Source organism: Apium graveolens, chromosome 2, assembly GCF_009905375.1.
Source record: "Apium graveolens cultivar Ventura chromosome 2, ASM990537v1, whole genome shotgun sequence".
NCBI classification, from domain to species: domain Eukaryota; kingdom Viridiplantae; phylum Streptophyta; class Magnoliopsida; order Apiales; family Apiaceae; genus Apium; species Apium graveolens.
In genome coordinates, this window is record NC_133648.1 from 55,368,739 (window position 1) to 55,389,717 (window position 20,979).

Genomic DNA, 20,979 nt, shown 5'->3' on the forward strand with positions numbered 1-20,979 from the left:
GTATATTGTAAATCTGTAAATGATAAACACATAACAACACTTAGCAAATATTCGATTTCATTTTAAAACACTATATGAATCGACTCTTTATTCATAAGTGGCTCCCACTAGTTTATCTAATTTATTCAACCCCTACGTGAAAAATTAAGCATTCATAATGCTAGTGGGAATAGGGATCCTACATTCCATTACACAACCCCGGCTGTAGCACGAACCGCCATGTAATATTCAATAGGCAGACAACTCTTGTCAATTACATCTTATGTTATTCCCTAATCAAACTTTAGCCTCTTGAATAATTGAGTCACAGTTGTGGCACGACAAACTCAATATTCTAAGTCAAGTCTAACCCAACATTCCGTACAATTGAATCAGTCCCCAACGGCCCACGGCTGTGGCACGTACCGACCTTTAGATTCTAATTCAATGTACACATCTCTATGTAATAGACAAGTATTTCTTATTTCGAAATCAAAGCCCTCGGCTGTAGCACGAACCGACAATGATTTAAAAATAAGAACTACTTTCTATCATGTTGGAAGGCTATGACTGACACAAACCCGTTGTGTCATTGGCCAATTACTACTTGATATTATTTAATTTTAGAGGGATTATATTACATTACAATCATAATCATATTATAAAGAGATTCTTCCTTTTAAATTAAATATTTCAAATTAATAATCAATAATCAGATGATTTCCAGATCGGGTGGAGCATTGTCAAGATGCGTCACTTAATAACCCTTTCTTACAGATAGAAATCTGTTGTTGACAGAATCATCCTTTCTCTCATATCGAAAATTCATATTCAATTACGTGTTTCATAAACACAAGAATCTCATGATTGTATTCATAATATTATTATTAAGGTTATGAAACAATTTCACTATACTAGGTTGTCTAACAAACGCCTTATGTTCATTTAAGTTCACCTAAATCTATCATCGCATGATAAACTAAGCATATATCACATATATAAACATGAATAAACATCAAGGTAGGCATGTTATATCATCTAGCACATTAGTCTAAGCATTATACATCTCTATGTATCACATGAAGCATTTAAAAGCAATTAAAACAGTTAAAACAGCTTTTAAAACACTTTCGGGAATATAATCAGTTCAAAACCTTTATATAAACTAAAATTTGATCACACCATTAGATCCGTCTCGGAAAAACGAATCCAACGATATATTGTACGCCCAAAACGGAGTTACGAAACTCCCAGAAATCAAATTTAAAATTAACAGACGGGCTGTAACGCATTACAGGAACGCGTTACAAGCCCTGTAACGCATTCCGGTGATGCGTTACAACCCTTTTAAGCCATTAAAAGGTGTAATGCATTCCGTGAATGGGCCACAGGGTGTAACGCATTCCCGGAATGCGCGACACCCCTTTCCCTTCTCTTCCAGCAGCCGCCGCCTAACAGTCCTTCTCGAACGCCGCGCCTGACTTCTGTGTCTTCTTCTTTTTCCGTGCTTTTCTTGTTTCAACAGATGACAGCAGACAAGCAGATGCATATATATATACTAACAATTTATATATATATATATATGATTATTTAATTACGAATTTAATTGTAACAATTTCAAAAATTCATAATAAAAAATCTATACATCATAAAATTATGAAAAAAATACCCAGACGATCTACAACACTTGTAGAACCCAGATCAACATTCAAAATTATTCTGAGAAACGATTTCTCATCAGACAAAATTAATCCATGATATAACTTGTAAAAATCATAATTAATTCATACAAGCACATAAAATTCTGAAATTTTTACCACAGATCTATATACATACAACCTAAGCTCTGATACCATTGTTGGATTTTAATCACAGCGGAAGCATGTAAAAGCACTTTTACACATATAAAATCCAAATAAAAGCATATAAATCGTGATTAAAACGTAGGGATCGATTACTAACCTTTAATATGCGATCCAAGAGCAACGATCGGAAATCCTTAGCAGCTGCTCCTCAAACGTGAAGCACTCCACCGGTATCCACCAAGAAAACGATGTTAAGGAGGAGGAGGAGGTGGAGAGAATTGGGTTTTATAAAAATTTTGGGGTTAGAATAAAAATAGGGTTTATAATAGTATATTTATAGGCAAAATTTTCAGCTGAAATTTTCCCATAAATATTATTATTATTATCCCATTTATTATTCTCATTAATAATTTAAACACCTTTTAATTATTAATTCTTTTTTTAAACACTTTTAGAAATAATTCTCTCTCTTGATTTAATTTCCAAAAATTAAATCCTTAATTAATAATATTAAGAACTTTTCTTAATTAATTTATAATCAATTAAATCTCATTTAATCAATTATTAAATTTGCCAATTAATTATTTATTTCATAAATAAATAATTATTAGCCATTATTAATTAATTCCTCCACCATTAAATCATTCTCCTTTTATGGTGTGATCCTGTAGGTTCAATATTAAGTCGGTAGTAGAAATAAATAATAATAAAACTATTTTATCATTATTTATATAAATTCTCTAATTTATTAAATATGATTAATTAATTAATCATATTTATTCTACATCGTGAGGGATACTTCTCAGCATATCGCGACTATCCGGATAATTCGAATTCACTGCTTAGAATACCAAGAACCTATTCAGTGAATAGTTACTGTATAATAAACTCCTTCTACCCTACAATGTCCCGATTAAATACAAGGCATGGATCTCGTGTCAAGCCTATCTAATTCAATCACTTGCTTACCATTTACTATGCTTAGTTCTATGCAAATTAGAAACTCCTTTCTAATTTCATTTACTCTGGCCAGAGATTCCTGAACTAGCATAAGTGGATCAGCCTTGAACATTCACTTCCTTCTCTGGAAGGGGTAGATCCTTTATTGATCATACACTATCTTCGTGTACAAATTCCTATACCCAGTAGAGCCCTAATAATTGTCCCTGGAGACTAAGAACTAAACCAAAGTATAGTTCAGTGTACACAAGATGACTATGATGACCTCAAGTCTAAGGATACTTGTACAACTATCACTATGTGAACAACTGCTGACACGTGAGTGAACTCCATCAGTTGTTCAGCTGTGCGAGTCATGTTTAGTGAACTTATTCTATAATAAGCACCTACATACTAGCTATAGTGTCACCACACAAATGTCTATGAGAACAGACATCCTTCATAATGAAGCAAGCATAGTATGTACCGATCTCTGCGGATTATTAATTACCAGTTAGTAATCCTACGACCAGGAACTATTTAAGTTTAGAGTTATCATCTTTTAGGTCTCACTATTATGATCTCATCATAATCCATAAAAAGCTTTACTCTAAACTATGGTATATCTTATTTAAACACTTAAATAGATAAAGCCCGTAATAAAAACAAAACAAGTCTTTTATTAATATCAATGAAATCAAAACAGATTACACAGGAAGTTATTCCTAAATCCTAATACATGATTGGACTTAGGACATATTTTTTTCACAGAAGACTTCATATCAGAATTTATATTAACATTCTTACTATCAGTATTTATACCTACAGAAACAGATTTTGCTTTAAATAAAGAGAGTTTCAGTTTATTAAAATCATAATACAAACTGTGATACTCTTTACATGTATAAATAGAGTTCCAAACACTTTCACAATGAAAACAAGGATTTTGTGCTTTATATCTAACTATTCTATTCCTAAACTCTGATTTGGAAGGAACAACTTTTATCTCTTTATTCTTCCTGTAAGAATTAGCAAGATGATTAGTGCTACCACAATTTGAACAAGTCTTTCTAGATGCATTAGGAGGAGTCACATAATTTCCATTCTTATTAACACTTACCTTGTCATTCCTATTTTTCCTAGACCTTTTCCTCTTATCTTTCATGTGTAAGTCCTTCAGCTTTTGCTTAAGCTGTTTCTGAGTCATTAAACCAATATTTACTGAATTTGTGTGAACTTGTTCACTCTTTTCAGTAATTAAGTTTGATCTAGGTGCTGAGGTAGTACCTTCCTCATGGATTGATTTAACATTATTAACACTTGGATTAAACTTAATGGTCTTTAATTGAACCTTGTTCAATTTGACCCAACTATCAGTTTTTATTGGTTCTGTTTTCTCAATTTTTTCTCCACTTTTCTTATCATAATTATATCTAGCTGAATATCCTAATCCTAATCCCCAACAACCATTTTCTAAGATTTCCTGAGTTGTATTTCCTTAGTTAGTCCAAAGTTTAATGACTTCTCTTTCTTTAGCTAGCTCCTTTTTTAGATAAGCATGTTTTTCTAACAATTTTTCTTTAATATAAACAACATTATCTCTTTCTTTTTGAATTTCTAGCATGGAAAGCAACTCAATTTCTAGGTGATCATTTCTTTTCTTTAGCACAAAGTTTTCACTCTTGATTCTATTATTCTCTAAGGTTTCATCCCTAAAACTAACATGCAGAAATTTAAGAAAAAATCTTAATTCATATATATCATCAGTATCAAATGCAAGAGTAGTCTGAGGTACCTTTAATTCAGCATTGTCAGCTTCAGCATTAGCATTTTCCATGAGAGCATAATTGATCCCATCATCTGAGTCTGATGAATCATTCCAGTTTCTATTCTTTGAGATCAAAGTTTATTTTTTCTCAGCTCTGGGTTTTCTACAGTTAGCTGCAAAGTGTCCAAGTCCATAATAGTTGTAACATCTCTCTTTTGACTTGTCGAGTTTTCTAGATCTAGCTTCCTTCCAATCAGTATTTCTTATGTTGTTCCTCTTATCAGAGTTTGAGGAACTGGAACCTTTTTTGGAAAATCTTCTCCCTTTCTTGAAAATTCTGTAGACCATCTTCTTGAAACTTTTAACCGGTAGGACAACCATTTGATCCATATCTTCATTATTGTTGTGATCACTGTCAGTATCTAATTCAGTATCAGGATTTGAGTCATCATCATAGTTTGATGATTCAGTATCTGACTTTGCAATCATAGCTTTCCCTTTGGAGTAGCTTTTCCTCCTAGCTTTCTCCTTTGGCTTCTCTTCAACCTTGAGTGCAACTGGTCTAAATTTTAATCATTTCCTCTTACTCATTTGCTCCATCTCTAGTTCATGAGTTTTCAGAACTCCATAGATCTAATCTAGAGGTGTAATATCAAGTTTATAGTTATCCCTGATTGATGTGACTTTAAAGTCCCACTTTTCAGGGAGAGCAAGTAAGAACTTCAAGTTTGAGTCCTCTAAATCATATTCTTTGTTAACAAGGGATAAGTCATTCAGCAACTTCTGAAACCTGTCATAGATCTCAGTTAGGGACTCGTTGTTCCTTGAGTCAAAGTGCTCATATTCTTGAGTAAGTATTGTCCTCATGTTCTTCTTGATAGCAGTTGTACCTTGACACTTTACTTCTAAAGTATCCCATATCTCTTTTGTTGTTTTATATCCAATGACTCTATTGGATATAACACTATCAAGACTGCTGTGCAGGATATGTCTAACCTTAGCATCCTTCATGATAGACGAGATATCTTCAGGAGAGTAGTCCTTCATGTATTTGTTTATCATCTTCTCTGGTTCTCCTAAAAGCGAAATAGCTACCTTCATTGGTCTATGAGGACCATCATAGATCCTGCTTAGGTATTCAGGATCCGTGGCTTCCAAGCACATGGTCATCCTGACTTTCCAGATTGGATATTCATGTATCTTCAGGATAGGCACCTTGATTGCTTCATACCTACGAATGTTGCTGCCTATCTGTGATGTGGCTGGGGGTTGTGGTTTCGGATTCTGTGTCTCTTATTCTTTGTCTGACATTGTAGATTGATTTTCAGATCTTAAACTGTTTGTACATTAACAGCAGGCTCTGATACCAATTGTTAGGCCCTTAATCAACTACAAGGGTGAACACAGTTAATAAAATCTATTCGACAAAACTTCAAGAGAATCAACAGTTTTTATATTATCAGATAAAAACTTATTACAAACGTACTCTCTGGAAAGGATGAACAATTATCCTTGAGAGCTGCTAGGTTATGCGAAAAATATAATAATGTCACAATTGCATATAGCATGAACCTAAACTATGTTTTATATAGAGCACAACTACCAATATATAAGGATTCCTATTCTATTAACAACAAGGAAACCTATACAATTGCTTCTGAGATAAAGTCCTTCACCGCCTTGAGTTCCTGTTTCCTTTTCCTCCTCGAAGATCAAATGATGTGACAAATATTGATTTCAATATCCGTCAAAATCATCATCCATCAAAATCATCATCCGTTGATACCCTATCATCCGTTGACATTTCATCATCCGTTGATATATAAGTTCTGATGTGAATTTCTGATAGTTTCTGTTTGATATCATCAATTGCTCCTAATAGTTTGGTTATCCCCATTTATGACTGTTGGATCTTTTTAATCAAGTGATAAGAACCGTTAGATCTAAATACTAAAATAATATACACTACTCAAGTTTTCAAGTTCGAATCCCGATAACAACAAATATTTATACTATTATTTTACACTACTCAAACTCCCAGATTCGAACCCCGTCAACAACAAATATTTATATTATTGAACCCTAAACTTGATTAGTTAATGGTCAGAATCTCAATTATGTACTATGTAATATTAATTAAAGAAAATGTATTATAATGTTTAAATATATAAAAAAATATTAATAAAGACCCGTGTATTGTACCAGTGGTAAAACTAGTAAACCCTAAAGATGGAGTGGACAATTTGATAGCATATATTTTGGTATTTTAGAGGCAATCGTGTGTCATTTTGATAATTATTTTTGTTTTTTTAGTTATATTATCTATATATTATTATTTACTTTAGTGTGTAATTAAATATTTTCTTTGGTTAAACTCTATGTTAGAACGTTCGTTATTATAATAAATTATTATTCATTTGATATAATTTTCTTTTATTATTTTTAATGCGTTGTCCTTATACTTCATTTGTTCTTATTCCAGGATGGTTGAAAGATATTTAATGAGTGTTATTTTATTTGACTTCAAAACAATTTATCTGTCCAAGGATCTCGGGTTATAAAATAATTTTACAACAAATTTTTATGACACGAGCAATGTCCTATAACTATAACTATTAGAAAACACTAATTTTATTCTTAGTTTTTTTTGTATAGAATATAATTTTGTAGAGGGCACTCGTTTTTCCATGTGTTTTTTCATACAGTTTTACTATTGCGTGGTTTGAATTTGGGGTGTTCGCGGTACGGATCAGAGATTGATTTTAGGTAAAAGTCGAACCGAACTGTGAAGAGCGATTTTAAAAAATTGTCACCCACAACTGTAAATGCGGTTGCGGTTAACTGCGTCAGTTGTGATTGCGAATTTGTGATTATTACGGTTCGGTTTGCGGTTTAATCACTTAATATAAAATCTTAAGAATTACAAAAAAATAAAAAATCAATATATTCAAGTTCGAATTACTTAATAACCTAACATTTAGAACTAAGAAATACAAAGTGTCCGATTATTAAGCAATAACTAATATAAGACAGTTATAGGGCTCCGTCCCTTTTTTGGTATATTAGAATGGAGAAGTCATTTTTTTGGTACATATGTTCAAAAAATTCCATTTATGGTACAGAACGCCTGTACTCTTGGGATTCTACAACTGACACCCTAAACAAGTGGCGTTCTAGGGTCTTTTTAATTATTTTTCTCTTTTTCCCGTGATGAAGTTGTGTTAATGTGTTTTTGAACGAAATAAAATTAGATAAAGGGCTATTTTTGGACTCCCATATTAAAAAAATGGAAAATGTTTTTAGTAATTTTTTTTATTGGCTTGTAATGTAAACCTAATTTATGTGTGTATTTTTTATTTTAAATAAAAAACCATCTAAATATGAAATTTGTAGCTCCAAAAAGGGTGCCGTGAAATGTGAGTGTATATTTTTTAGGGGAGTGCATATTTTGGCACATGCGTTTGTAAATAACCGTAGTTTTTCTGGGTTCCAAATTTTTTTGTTGTGTTGTAATGTAAACCTATATTTTGGGAAAATTTTAATTTTGAATTAAAAAATTATATGACTAACACTTGTGTAGCTTCGAAAATGGTGTCCTGAGCGGCGAGTGCGTAATTGTCACGGGAGGGCAAATTTGTGTACGACATATTTAAATAACCGGAAATTTGTTTAGGGCCACATTTCTATTGTTTTGTAGGTAGACATAAAATGAATGTGCATTGAGTATTGGAAACCAAAATATTATGATAGAACAAGTAAATAATGAAATGAAAAACAAGGAAACAGAACCATATTACAAGTAGGCTGCTTGTAATAGCAGTAGTACATATGTTTGACAAGAAGATCACGTGTTTTAGTGGGGGCGCCCTGGGCATTTCTTACTACGCTTGGTGTGACCTTCTTGGTTACATAAACTACATTTCTTTCCAGACCGCAGACTATCAATCTCCATTCGGATCCGCACCGATTCTCCCTTATCCCCGCATTTTTCCTTTAATTTTTTCAAGGACTCTTCCGGCACTAACTTTCTATACCCCTGCCAAGGTACGGGTAAGTCATAGTTCCAGTATTCAGTTGGTTCCAACGGATAAATTATTGGCCTGTACAAGTCCTGCATTGCTTGATTCTTATGGAAATGATCGATGAAATGCTCCCAACTCAATCCATGTGTTATACAACCTGCCATTGCATGGGAGCACAACATGTGATGGGTCGCCCATTTTCCACAGGTGCACGTACGGTCATTCAAGTTGACAACCTGGGTTTTACCTCCCTTTACCGTCCCCTTTGCAGTTGTGTACTGATGTGTTAGTATTTTCATAATCCCGCGGAGATGATGGAAAGTAATAACTGTATGTCCTGTTGCCTTTCTCCGAATTTTAGCTAACATAGCGGCGGAACGTGCACATAACTGTTGCCCCTCTTGTAGACCGTCATCCACTATGTTTCGATGTTTATCTACAATTGTGACCACCTTGTAGAAGAGGTACTCCATCATTGCTGTTACTGGAAGAAAACGAGCTCTCCTTATGTTGTCGTTGAAGCCCTCAAGCATGTTTGTGGTTGTTTGACCGTAGCGAACACCACTATCGTGGGAAAGTGTCCACCTCTCCACGGGTATTGTAGCAAGATATTGTAGGGCGGTGGGGGAAATTTCACCAATCCTTGACATATATGCGTCGTGCTTTGAGACTTGTGTGGTTCTTCCAGCTTTCCACATTAATTTTTTTAGTTCACCACCTGGGTGATGACTACAAAAATTACTTCTTACATGGAGGAGACAGAATCTATGGATCCCGAGTGGCCCAGCAAAACCGTTTTGAGGGTCTTGTAGGGCGGAGATAATGCTGGCAGCACGGTCAGAAATGATGAAGACGCCGGTCCGTTGCCGACAGACATGTCTTCAAAGTCGTTGTAAAAACCAAGACCAGTTCTCGTACGTCTCCTCATCAACCAAGCCATAACAGAGAGGAAACGGGTGGTTGTTCGAATCAACACCCATAGCAATAAACAGCTTGCCCCTATATCTTCCTTTCAAGAATGTCCCATCTATTGAAATCACAGGACGTGCATGTTGCCAGTCGTCCATCATTGCCTTTAAAGACTAAAAAATCCGCTTGCAGACGGAGGTGCCCCGCTCTTTAGCATGAGGGACAGCATCGATCTCAGCAATGGTTCCAGGATTTGTCTTCATAATGGCTGCGAGGAACATGGGTAGAGTTTGGTATATTTTAGCCCAACTGCCATACACTTCCTCAATTGCTATTTACTTTGAGCTTCGAGCAGGGGCGTCAGATGCATACACCCTATCAGATGCAGGAGGAAGATATGGGGGATGACAGTGATGAGCAGGATGATGCTAGTGAGGAAGCCGATACTCCTGTGCATGTCAGGCAGCAGCCCCGTAGAGCAGTAAAAGGGAAAGGGAGGCTATGCCACACCGGCGGGAGGTTCTGTGGCTGATCAGTAGTGTTGCTCATGTTCCCAGACTTCTCGTCTTTATTTATGCCATGTTTTCAGTTTGTATGCAGTTTAGACTTTACTTTATTAGTTTGGACTTGTTGTATTTTATTATGTCACGATCAACTCATTTTCGTTCCTGGTTTTAGTATTCACAATGCTTTCTAAACTAGCTCCAAATGGTGCACACTTCAAAAATTTAGAACTTGATCCAAATGAAAATAATGTTACAAGGGAACCATTGGAAAAATAAAATGATACATCAATGATAACGGGAAATATGATATTGCAACACATTGCCAACATGAGATAATAAACTCAATACTTATCTACTCGCATTTTCATTTGTTCTAACAACTGTAAAGCTACTTCGAATGACAGTAATAGACTATACAACCCACTGATAAAAGTAATTCAAACACGCAATGGACTATTAAGGACAATCTTATTTTGCTTTCAATCTTTATTCACGCTCTACAGTTGTTATATTATGACATTTCATTTTTCTTACTTTCACTACAACGAGTAGTCATTTCAAAATAATTGAAGATAATAGCATGTGAAAATATGACAACTCAAAGTCTTTATTAAAGGCTGATAAGATTTCAGTGGTTGTTGGATGACATATTAATATTATATTTGTCATTGAGTATACGGTAAAAATGCAAAATAACCTTTAAGTTGTACCACTATAAGGCTCATTTTTCCCTAAAAATACATCATACTTCATAACTTTAAACCATATGTTCCAACTGTAGGCATCTTATTACACATAAAATGGATAAGGGCAAAGGGCATGCAACGCCTACAAATGTTAAGAGAGGTATGCGTCAACTAAGTTTAGCTGAATCCGTTGAACGTGGAAGGAAAAAGAAAGAATCCAAAATTGTGAAGAAATCATATGGTAAAGTTAATCACAAAATATTGGACGAAATAAAAGCTGATAAAATGAAGATTGAAAGGGCCTATAACGATATGTCCCAAACGGATGAGGAATGTATCCGTCAGGTGGATGAGGTTTACAAAAAATATGACATAATGGAAATCAACCTTATCAAACAAGACGATAACTTAATAGCAAGGTATGTTGTGGCTCATCAGCAACACCTAGAGATGTAGGCTGAGGATGAAGAGTCTGGTGAAGAGTCTGATGAATATGTTGTTAACCTTGCTGATTTTTAGCAAACAATGTAATTTCTTTGCCTCATTGTAATAGTTTTTTCCCTCAATTATCTTCTTCTTGTCCATCACTGCATTAAACACCCCATGTGCGCATCTCCTCGAAAATAAGATAAGTTCAAACAAGTATTGTGTGTTTTCAAAGGTAATGCACATGTAATAATTCAGAACTTTAGTCACGTGCAAATGTTTTAAATGATTTGAAAACTCAAACTATTAAATTCACCTTCATCATTATTGCCCCAGTTCAAAGTTTAAAGTTTTACCAGTTCATTTTTTGGCCTATAAATATCTGCGGACCTATAAGTCATCATCTCAATTTCATCCCTCTCCACTTTAACATTCTCCATATTTTTAGATTCATACACTGAGGTCATGGACAAGGGCAAGGGACACGCAAGCTCAGAAATGCGTAACAACGGGGAAGTTAATTGGTATAAATGGACCGAATCTCAGGCACCTACTGAATCTCACAGAGCAAAAATCAGTGAGGTCAAACAATTTATCCGAAGAATGCGAGCTATACGGGCTGCACAAGGATTCGCCGTCCGTGATAATGAACATTTTATTGGGTACGGGGAAATGCACTTCGAGTTTATGAAATCATCGATCCGGTACGAAGATAACATTAATAAGAATTTCAACGCTGGTAACATTTCAAAGGAAGAATATGATTATGAATTAAAAGAAATGTGTCGATACTACCACTTCATGGAGGACGAGCTTGAGATGAGGAAAAGGGAGGCCGAGGATGTAGTCGCAAGGTGTAGGAGTGAAAAGATACGTGAAGAGGAACAACAGTGGGATAAGAAATATGCTAAGTATATTATCAAACTTGGGGATTTTTCTCAAGGCCACGATGATGTTGGTATGGCTACAAACATCTGTTATAGCACTCACGGCCCCGACCCGTGGCCACCGCGTCAAACTCGGCCGAGTAGGCACGCATCAACCCACAAAAATGGGGAGGGAGGTCATAAGCATACCTCCCCTCACATTTAAGGGGATGAGGAAGAAAATTATGAAAAAGCTAACGAGATTGAAGATCAAGAATTTGATCATTACGTTGTTAATCTTGCGGATGACTAAAGAATTTGAGAGTTCTTTCATTATCCTTTTTTCAGTTGCAATGTACTTCCTACTTTATCATTTTCATTATCCACTTTCCGTTACAACGTACTTTTAAATTCTTTATCCCTCATGACACCCTTTCTCGAGTTTTAAATTAAAAACTAAAATGTAACATATACAATTTTTTTGCCAATTACGCCTAAACATGACCTCGCTTACAATTAAGCACTCGCCGCTCAATACACCATTTTCGAAGCTACAAAAGTGTTAGTGATATTGGTTTTTAATAAAAAAAACTCCAAATGTTTATTTATTATTTAATCATACAGACTCCAAATGTTTTTACATACCTACAAAATGGACCTAAACAAATTTCCGGTTATTTAAATATGTCGTGCACAAATTTACCCTCCCGTGACAATTACGCACTCGCCGCTCAAGACACCATTTTCGAAGCTACAAAAGTGTTGGCCATATAAATTTTTAATTCAAAATTAAATTTTTCCCAAAATATAGGTTTACATTACAACACAACAAAAATATTTGGATCCCAAAAAAACTACGGTTATTTACATACGCACGTGCCAAAACATGCACTCACCTAAAAATTATACACTCACATTGCACGACACCCTTTTCGGAGCTAGAAAAATCTTATTTGTACGGTTTTTTATTTAAATTAAAAAATACACACATAAATTAGGTTTACATTACAAGCCAACAAAAAAAAATTATTAAAAATATTTTCCATTTTTTTAATATGGGAGTCCAAAAATAGCCCTTTATCTAATTTTATTTTGTTCAAAAACACATTAACACAACTTCATCACGGGGAAAAAGAGAAAAAAAAAATTAAAAAGACCCCAGAACGCCACTTGTTCTGGGTGTCAGTTGTAGAATCCCAAAAGTACAGGCGTTCTGTACCATAAATGGAATTTTTTGAACATATATACCAAAAATATGAATTCTCCATTCTAATATACCAAAAAAGGGACGGAGCCCAGTTATAGGACTTTTTCAAACTCTCGTGCTCGGCTAACTTTTTGAAGAGTTTGAGAGACAAATGTGGAGGTAATAGACCGAAGTGGGTAATGCGCATGTGGATAATTAACTAATTGGGTTTGAAACTTAATGGAATACGTAATGATAAAGGAGTGTTTATCTTAAAATATTAAATAATAAAAAAATTAGCAAAATAAAAATGTTCACTTATTAGCTTATATCATATAAAATATATTTTATTATAAATGAATTGCTCTTGCATGATTTGAACGAGACATTTTTTGTGATTCATCTATTTATATATTAAAATCGATATTATCTAAATTTTTGGGAATATATGTTGATTATCGGTTATAGTACTTGTCTATAAGAAGGAAATTCCGTTCCTTTGTATTGTTTTTTTATTTTTATCAATGAAAATTATTTCCTGCAAAATTAAAAAATCAAAACTTGTTAAAAAAATTGATTTTAAATTTGTTACTACCAAAATTTAATTTTGAACTATTTTACAAAATTTTAATAAATTTTTAAAAGGAAATTTTTGTAATTTTGTTTTTGATTTATAAATTAAAAGTTAAAATTATACACCACTATTAAAAAATTGAGTAAATGCACCGTTATAAAAATTCCTGATTAATCCCCGATTAATCGTTAAAATATATATTAAAATTTGATTAATAAAATTATTTCTGAATTAAATATTTCATAACAAATAAGATAAAGGGCTTTTCTCATAAATACCTGAATTTTATAATTTTTTTGTAAAAATACTGTCAGTTTAAATTGCAAAAATACTATCTTTCAAAAAATATTTGTAAAAATACGGAGGTTGCAGTTGCAACCATATCTGCAATTGCTAGTAACCATATATGCAACCACATATGGAAATTTGAAAAACTATGTTGAAAATTACATTTAGTTACAAAATAAGTTGTTCCAATGGTTGCAAATGAAAAATGAATGCCCCTGCGAGCCAATACTAATATCAACTAAAAACAAACATGAAATTAACTAAAAATAACCCCAAAATTCCTTTTGTTGATTTGGCAATCAGTCCTGTTTTTTACTAGTCTCATTCTAGATGGATTCTTGAGGTGCGTTTGTGATAAATTGCTATGAGGCTTATTCAAATGAAGAGACGACCTAGGTAGATCATCGTGATCATGACCAGACGACGAGGACGATAGAGATAAACAAGACGATATTGAAATCGACTCGTTATCAGCCTCTAAGCAAAGGGAGGCTCAGAGATGAATCAATTGTAGATAAAGTAGCTTTTGAATTTCTATGCAGAAAATGTTTAAGCGACTTAGCAGTATGGAGGAGGATCAGTTGCTCCCATGACGCCGGTGAGTGAATCTCTGGCGCAGGTGCCGTCGGCGGATATAGCGGTGGTGGTGTCGGCAGTAGAGGGTTGAGGAAGATATTGTGGTGGAGGAAGATGAGTTGAGGAAGGATGAGGATGATAAAGAGGGTAGATAGATGGTATTTTTGCAATTTAATTGTTTGTATATTTAAAAAAGTAGTAAATTTGCAAGATTTTAAGTAAGATAGTAGAGTTGCAAATAATTACCCAAAATTGATATTCTTGACAATTTACCTAAGATAAATATTTTAAATAATATTAAAATATATAAATAAATCCGATTTTTATTCGGATACTTACCCGATTTTCCCAACGGGTTAGTACCGATTCCTTATTTTTAATCATGAGTATATGCAAGTAGTTCAAACGTATAACTAGTTGATACTCGCCGAAAAATCCCTAATCCCCAAATAAACCCTAAAGATGGAGTGGGAAGAAATCGATATTGAAATCGGAGAAGCTTTAGATCGATTAGATTGTATTAAAGACGATGGGGTTATTCATTTGTATTCTACAAGACCCAATTCTCACGGAGGTCAACCATCCTTATTATCAAGAACTTTCCAACCTATCTCTAATCGAAACCAGAAATTTGTTGCCCATCTTCAGGTACATTATTTTTTTAATTATTTTTTCCCCAGGGAATCTACTCTTTATAATGTTGCTACTGTATTTTGTTTTGTGATATTAGGAAAATATGAACCTGCTGAATTCTGGTAAAACTAAAACTACTGTCAACAGAGCCTTTGCGAGTCTCGAACAGGTCCAGAACACTTGTTTTTATGTAATGTAAGGAGTTGTCGATACGATGTGATAATCTAAAACCTAATTTGTTGTGTAATTAATAGGCAATTGATCCAAGAACTTGTATGGTGTTGTCCAAATTGCTGAATCATGCTATATTTGATGACTTAAATGGCTGCATTTTCACCGGGAAGCAAGTATGTTTCAATTACTATTCAAATATTAGGCTCCTCTTTTTTACGATGTATCATTGATACTATTGTCCTTGGTTAAAATTTGTGATCACTTCCCCTTTTATTGACAGGCCAGTGTTTATCATGCCACGAAACACGATGGTCAAGAATTTGCTGTTAAGGTATTCAAGTAAGTTTACTTGTATTTTTAGCTTGTTTTTACTAATCATGATTATGCCACAATTAATATGTATGCGGTTCAACTTCGATATAAGTCATAGGTTTTTCAAAGTGAAGATTAACCCATTTATTATTATATGTGTGCTTACTTGCAATGTTCTTGTTGATTTATAGAAGAGTGATGAGAAAAGTATGATGACGATGGTTTTTTTTTGTCACTTCAGGGATAGGGATCATAATACACAAGGGCATTCTAGGCGTGGGAACTTCAAGAGCAATTCCAGGAAAATAGTTAAGACTTGGGCAGAAAATGAAATGAGGAACCTTATGAGGTAATGCTTGCTATAACCCCCGAGTCTCTTTCTGTGTATCACGTGTTGCCTATGCTGCTTTGTGGTTTCTGGACAGATTCACTCTATTTAACCTCAAAAAAATAATCTATAAATACACCAACAGACTTGATCTCTGAGAATTGTAACAGTGAGGCACACTGCTGCATATTTGATAAAAAAAAGAAAGAGAAAAGGTTTCTTTCTTAATTTGAATGCAGACAAGGTTATGTGATGCTGACTGTTGAAGCTCTCTATTTTCTGAGTTCAGGCTAAAGGACGCAGGGATCAGGTGCCCCACTCCAATAGTTTTGAGGCTTCATGTCTTAGTCATGGAATTCATAGGTATGTCTTCTTCTATCTGAATCCTCTTGATTTGAACGAATGTTATTTGAAGTCTTTAGAAGTAAGCTTTCTTTTTTCCACTTCGATTAATGGAAGTGACGACAAAGAGACCTTTACCAATGGTGGTGATTGATCAGCTTATTTTTATCTATATACCACCGGATGCATTTATCCCGTTGCCTGAAAATTTCTAGCGGTTTTTGGAAATTAAGCTTATTTTAATTTCTTACAGGAAAATCAGGGTCGCCTGCTCCTTGTCTTAAGGATGCAAATCTATCTGAAGACAAGATGCGTGAATGTTATATACAGGTGTGTCTACATTTTTTAAAATTGTAGAAACAATTTTGTTAAACAGTAAATGGCAAACCCAAGTGTAGTGAACTTTAGCTGTTTTTTGTTGTTAAGGATATTTAAAATTTTAATTTGCATTGTTTATGAATGATCAGATGATTATAGTGATGCGAAATTTATACCAAAAGTGTAAACTGGTGCATGGAGACTTAAGTGAGTATAATATACTCTATGACGAGGTGAGTCCAATAGCCTATTTTTGCATTGAATGAAATTTTCTTCTTTATGATCATGCACACATCTATCCTTCCCTTCTGAATCTGCAGGGTGACTTGCACATTATTGATGTTTCTCAATCTGTGGACGTTGACGATCCTCTTTCCCTCGACTTGTTATACTGGGATTGCATTCATGTTTCTGTAAGTTGGTTTGGGTTACATTTATACACCTATTGTTTCTTTAAATTTTATCTGAAAATAAGAACAATGTTGTAAACCAAATGGTGTTGCACAGGATTTTTTCGAAAAGAATGGCGTGGAAGTTATATTAAAATCGTACCTGTTCAATTTTGTAGTAGATTCATCTATCCCGGATGAATCTGTGGGTCGCTATTTAGAAGAGGTTTGATGCTCTATTATCATCCATATTATCATGCTCTAAGCCCATAAATCATAATATGTACCTGTGACTTCAAAATTTGAAAATCTTAGAAGTCGATCGTATGTCTTTTTTCAGTCTGGCATTCCAAGAGTCAGAAGTGGCACTTGCAGCGGTCGTTTTCGTATTTTCGCAGATAAAAACCTGCCACCAAAGCATCCAGAGGTATTGGAAAGTTGCATCTCTCCTAAAGATGCATCTCTCCTAAAGATTCAGGTGGGGGGTGATGATGATTCTAGTGATTCAGAAGGAGTAAATCATTACGATACTATGAAGGAAGATACACAGAAAACACTCCCTGCAGATAAAAAAGCAGCGAGAAAAGAGAACAAGAAGAAAGTGAAAGAAGAGAAAAGAGAGGCTCGCAAAACTAAGACTGAGAAGTATGTGAAGAAAAAGAAAAATAGTGTCAAAAAAACTTCAAAACCATGTAATACTATTAGTTGGTTCCTCTAAATAATAGGATAGCGTAGACTCAGCTGGATGACTGATTCTGGTGAAACTTTTTTGCTTTGAATGAGTGCATAATCTCTGCAAGTTCAAAAGGAATGGAAACACAGTTATTTTAGAAATATATTCATGTTTTACATCTTTATTTGAGGTTTCTGGTCAAGCAAAATGGAACTGAACAGAGGAATAGTCTCTGCAAGAGCAAGGGCAAGAAGAAGGTGGCCGGAAAAATGTTGGTGTCTCAATCGACCATGGATAACCTGTAACAAATTACCTACAAATATGAGAATATCTGTAAGTAAGCAGCGGCAAACATCATTGGCACTGGTGAAGGATATCATATCCCACTCAAATCTAACGTTCCTCTCGAGTCTCGATTGCTGTCCAAAATGCAAATTTAACAACCCAAACCTTGAAAGAAATTGATAAACTTAAGTATTTTAGTATTAAAATAGAATAAGTACTAAACTAATATACGTACAATTGCGACTCTGCATGAGTTGCAAGGTTTTTCGTCTTGTTCCCGTAACAAGGGTTTAGTTTGTTTCATTTTATAATTATTCCATTTCATTTTGTTCATTTGGGGTGTCAAATACTAATGTCAAATACTAATGGCAACATCATCGATGAGTCTGGGGGATCTGTACTCGTGGCTAGCTCAGGAAGAGGAGGAAAATGGGGTGATTATTTCGGAGGGGGAGGAGGAGGGGGAGGGGGAGGTGACTAAATCACATAATACATTTGTATTAGTGAAGAATGTTAATTTTAACGCAATGAAGAATGTTCTGGCTTTGTTATGATGCCCAAAGGAGGGGATGGGAGTTCACGATTTGGGAGGACATAGATATTTTTTGTTTTCTATCATATCTTTGATATGGAGAAGGTTCTAGACGAGGGGACATGGGCTTTTGAGCAAAGTTTGTTAGTATATCATAATCGTAAATTTGAGGGAAATGAAGATCTACATTTAGTCAATCTACGGAAAAGTGACATGGATTCAGGTGTATGACCTTCCAAAGGGGTTGGTTTCTGAGAAAGTCCTCACGAATATAGGAAATTTTGCGGGGAAGTTTGTTAAAATGGATCCGACGAATTTAACAGGAGGATGGAGACAATATACACGCATACGGGCCACAATGGATTTAGACAAGCTTTTGAAGAGGCGTATGAAAATAAAGAGAGACGGTGGAGAATGGAGCCGGTTGAATTTCAAGTATGAATGACTTAACACTTTCTGTTTCTTTGTGGTGTAACGGACATTCTGAGCAGTATTGTAACTTGGTATATGTTAATCCTGATAAAGATATTGCCTAAACGTACAGAGCGTAGCTGCGAGCCCTGACTAGAAATTCGAATAATCAAAACCTAGGTGCAAAATGGCTGAGAAATGGTAATGATAGTGGTGACTGATAACTTTATTTCTTCCAGGATCTTCTCCTTTTTCACGGTAGCTCGAGCCCCGTCTACATGGCGAATGATGTGCGGTTAAGCTGCGATGTAGGGGACTCTGCAAAACAGGATCGGAGGGGGGCTGGTCCCCGCGGCAACTCCGGTGTGAGAATAAGAATGAGGTTTCTTGAAGAAGAAGAGGGAAGAAGGAGCTATTCAAAAATATATGTATAGTGGTGTGTATATAAGTGTGTAGCAGACAATATTTTCTAACCTCTAAAACCCTTTTCTTGGGCCCTTTTATAGGCCACAAGATTTAAGGTTTTAGGGGTTTGTACCTTTTCATCCTAGCCCTTGAACATTCTTGGTTGGTGAGTGATTGGATGGATCAGATGGCAAGCGGGGCTCGGATGTCCTTTTTGCAGTTGGGGTGACTTGGGAGTCATACACCTGGACGGTTGGGATGTTGTAGCTTCATTTTTTGTAACATGAGACAATTGACATTTCTGTCATTGCCACGTGTACCGGGGACCACTCCAGTTTGGGACTGAGCTGCTCTCTATTTGGGCTTTTGTATCATTTTACTTGGGCCTGATTACTTATGGCCTATCATTTGCCTCCCAATCTCTCATGCGGGCTTGCCCGGATGGGGGAGTAGTGTGCTTCTTTGGTGTGTTGGTTTTTGTGGCTTGAAATTTTTTTACGTTTTTCCTTTGATTCATGTCCCCTAACCCCGGGCTGTTGTTGGGTACAAGTCCCCGGGGTTGTGTTTGGGTAGACCCTTTGATTTTTTATAACATGGATTTTTTTTTGCATTTTTTCTTTGATTCATGCCCCCTAATCCCAGGGTGTTGTTGGGTACAAGTCCCCGGGGTTGTGTTTGGATAGGCCTTTTGATTTTGTGTAACTTGGAATTTTTTTTGCGTTTTTCCTTTGATTTATGCCCCTAACTCCGGGGTGTTGTTGGGTACAAGTCCCCGGGGTCGTGTTTGGGTAGACCTTTTGATTTTTTGTAACTTGGAATTTTTTTTGCGTGTTTCCTTTTATTCATGTCCCCTAACCCTAGGGTGTTGTTGGGTACAAGTCCCCGGGGTTGTGTTTGGGTAGGCCATTTGATTTTTTGTAACATGGAAATTTATTTGCGTTTTTTCTTTGATTCATGCCCCTAATCCCGGGGTGTTGTACACGTCCCCGGGGTTGTGTTTGGGTAGGCCTTTTGATTTTTTGTAACTTGGATTATTTTTTTTTGCGTTTTTCCTTTGATTTATGCCCCCTAACTCCGGGGTGTTGTTGGGTACAAGTCCCCAGGGTCATGTTTGGGTAGGCCTTTTGATTTTTTGTAACATGGAATTTTTTTTGCGTTTTTCCTTTGATTCATGCACCCTACCCCGGAGTGTTGTTGAGTGTGAGTTCCCAGGGTTGTGTTTGGGTAGGCCCCATTATTTGACTACTGGATACAGATGTGACAGGTGCACAGTATTTTGGCGTTTTTCCCGAGGTATCAGGCGGCGGTTGAATTTCCTGTAGGAATATTTGTATACATATATACATATATACGAAACGTTGCAGTTTCCCCCCTTTTCTCCTCAAAAGACGCACTTGTTAAATAATCACAACTATGTAATTATTAACTGCGGCGATTAGTATATGAACGCCCAGGATCTTGCCACGTGTCTGATTTTAGCGGCCCTGGTTCTGGAACGGGCGGCCCTGGTTCTGGAACGGTTGAGTGGGCTTTTACCCCACTTGTGCCTATGAGTACCCCTCCTTTCTCATTTCATTTTTCTTTACGCAATTAGAAACACCAAAAACTCTCTAATTTCTTTCTTCAAGGCGAACTTCGAGATTCTTG

The 20,979-nt window shown here is 35.4% G+C and overlaps 2 protein-coding genes across 2 annotated transcripts; one reads left to right on the forward strand and one right to left on the reverse strand.

Annotated features, from left to right (window-relative positions):
• Nucleotides 1-8,344: 8,344 nt before the first annotated feature.
• Nucleotides 8,345-9,580, reverse strand: LOC141689782 (uncharacterized). The gene is made up of 2 exons (XM_074494174.1): nucleotides 9,414-9,580; nucleotides 8,345-9,242 (listed from the first exon to the last, which is right to left on the reverse strand). Exons 1-2 carry the CDS (start codon nucleotides 9,578-9,580, stop codon nucleotides 8,345-8,347), a joined length of 1,065 nt encoding a protein of 354 aa, XP_074350275.1.
• A 5,324-nt stretch (nucleotides 9,581-14,904) lies between these two features.
• LOC141707437 (uncharacterized) lies at nucleotides 14,905-17,883 on the forward strand. Its single transcript, XM_074510601.1, has 11 exons — nucleotides 14,905-15,178; nucleotides 15,261-15,332; nucleotides 15,418-15,510; nucleotides 15,618-15,676; nucleotides 15,891-15,998; nucleotides 16,267-16,340; nucleotides 16,573-16,649; nucleotides 16,787-16,870; nucleotides 16,958-17,050; nucleotides 17,145-17,252; nucleotides 17,367-17,883. The coding sequence occupies exons 1-11, from the start codon at nucleotides 14,993-14,995 to the stop codon at nucleotides 17,742-17,744; spliced, it is 1,332 nt and encodes a 443-aa protein (XP_074366702.1). The 5' UTR covers nucleotides 14,905-14,992; the 3' UTR covers nucleotides 17,745-17,883.
• Nucleotides 17,884-20,979: the final 3,096 nt, after the last annotated feature.

Coding starts and splice junctions, on each gene's coding strand:
- LOC141689782 (XM_074494174.1), bottom strand. CDS start 9,580: ATGGACGACTGGCAACATGCACGTCCTGTGATTTCAATAGATGGGACA. Junction 9,243..9,413: donor ACGTACGAGAACTGGTCTTG/GTTTTTACAACG, acceptor TAATTTTTGTAG/TCATCACCCAGGTGGTGAAC.
- LOC141707437 (XM_074510601.1), top strand. CDS start 14,993: ATGGAGTGGGAAGAAATCGATATTGAAATCGGAGAAGCTTTAGATCGA. Junction 15,999..16,266: donor GAAATGAGGAACCTTATGAG/GTAATGCTTGCT, acceptor TTCTGAGTTCAG/GCTAAAGGACGCAGGGATCA. Junction 17,051..17,144: donor GGGATTGCATTCATGTTTCT/GTAAGTTGGTTT, acceptor GGTGTTGCACAG/GATTTTTTCGAAAAGAATGG.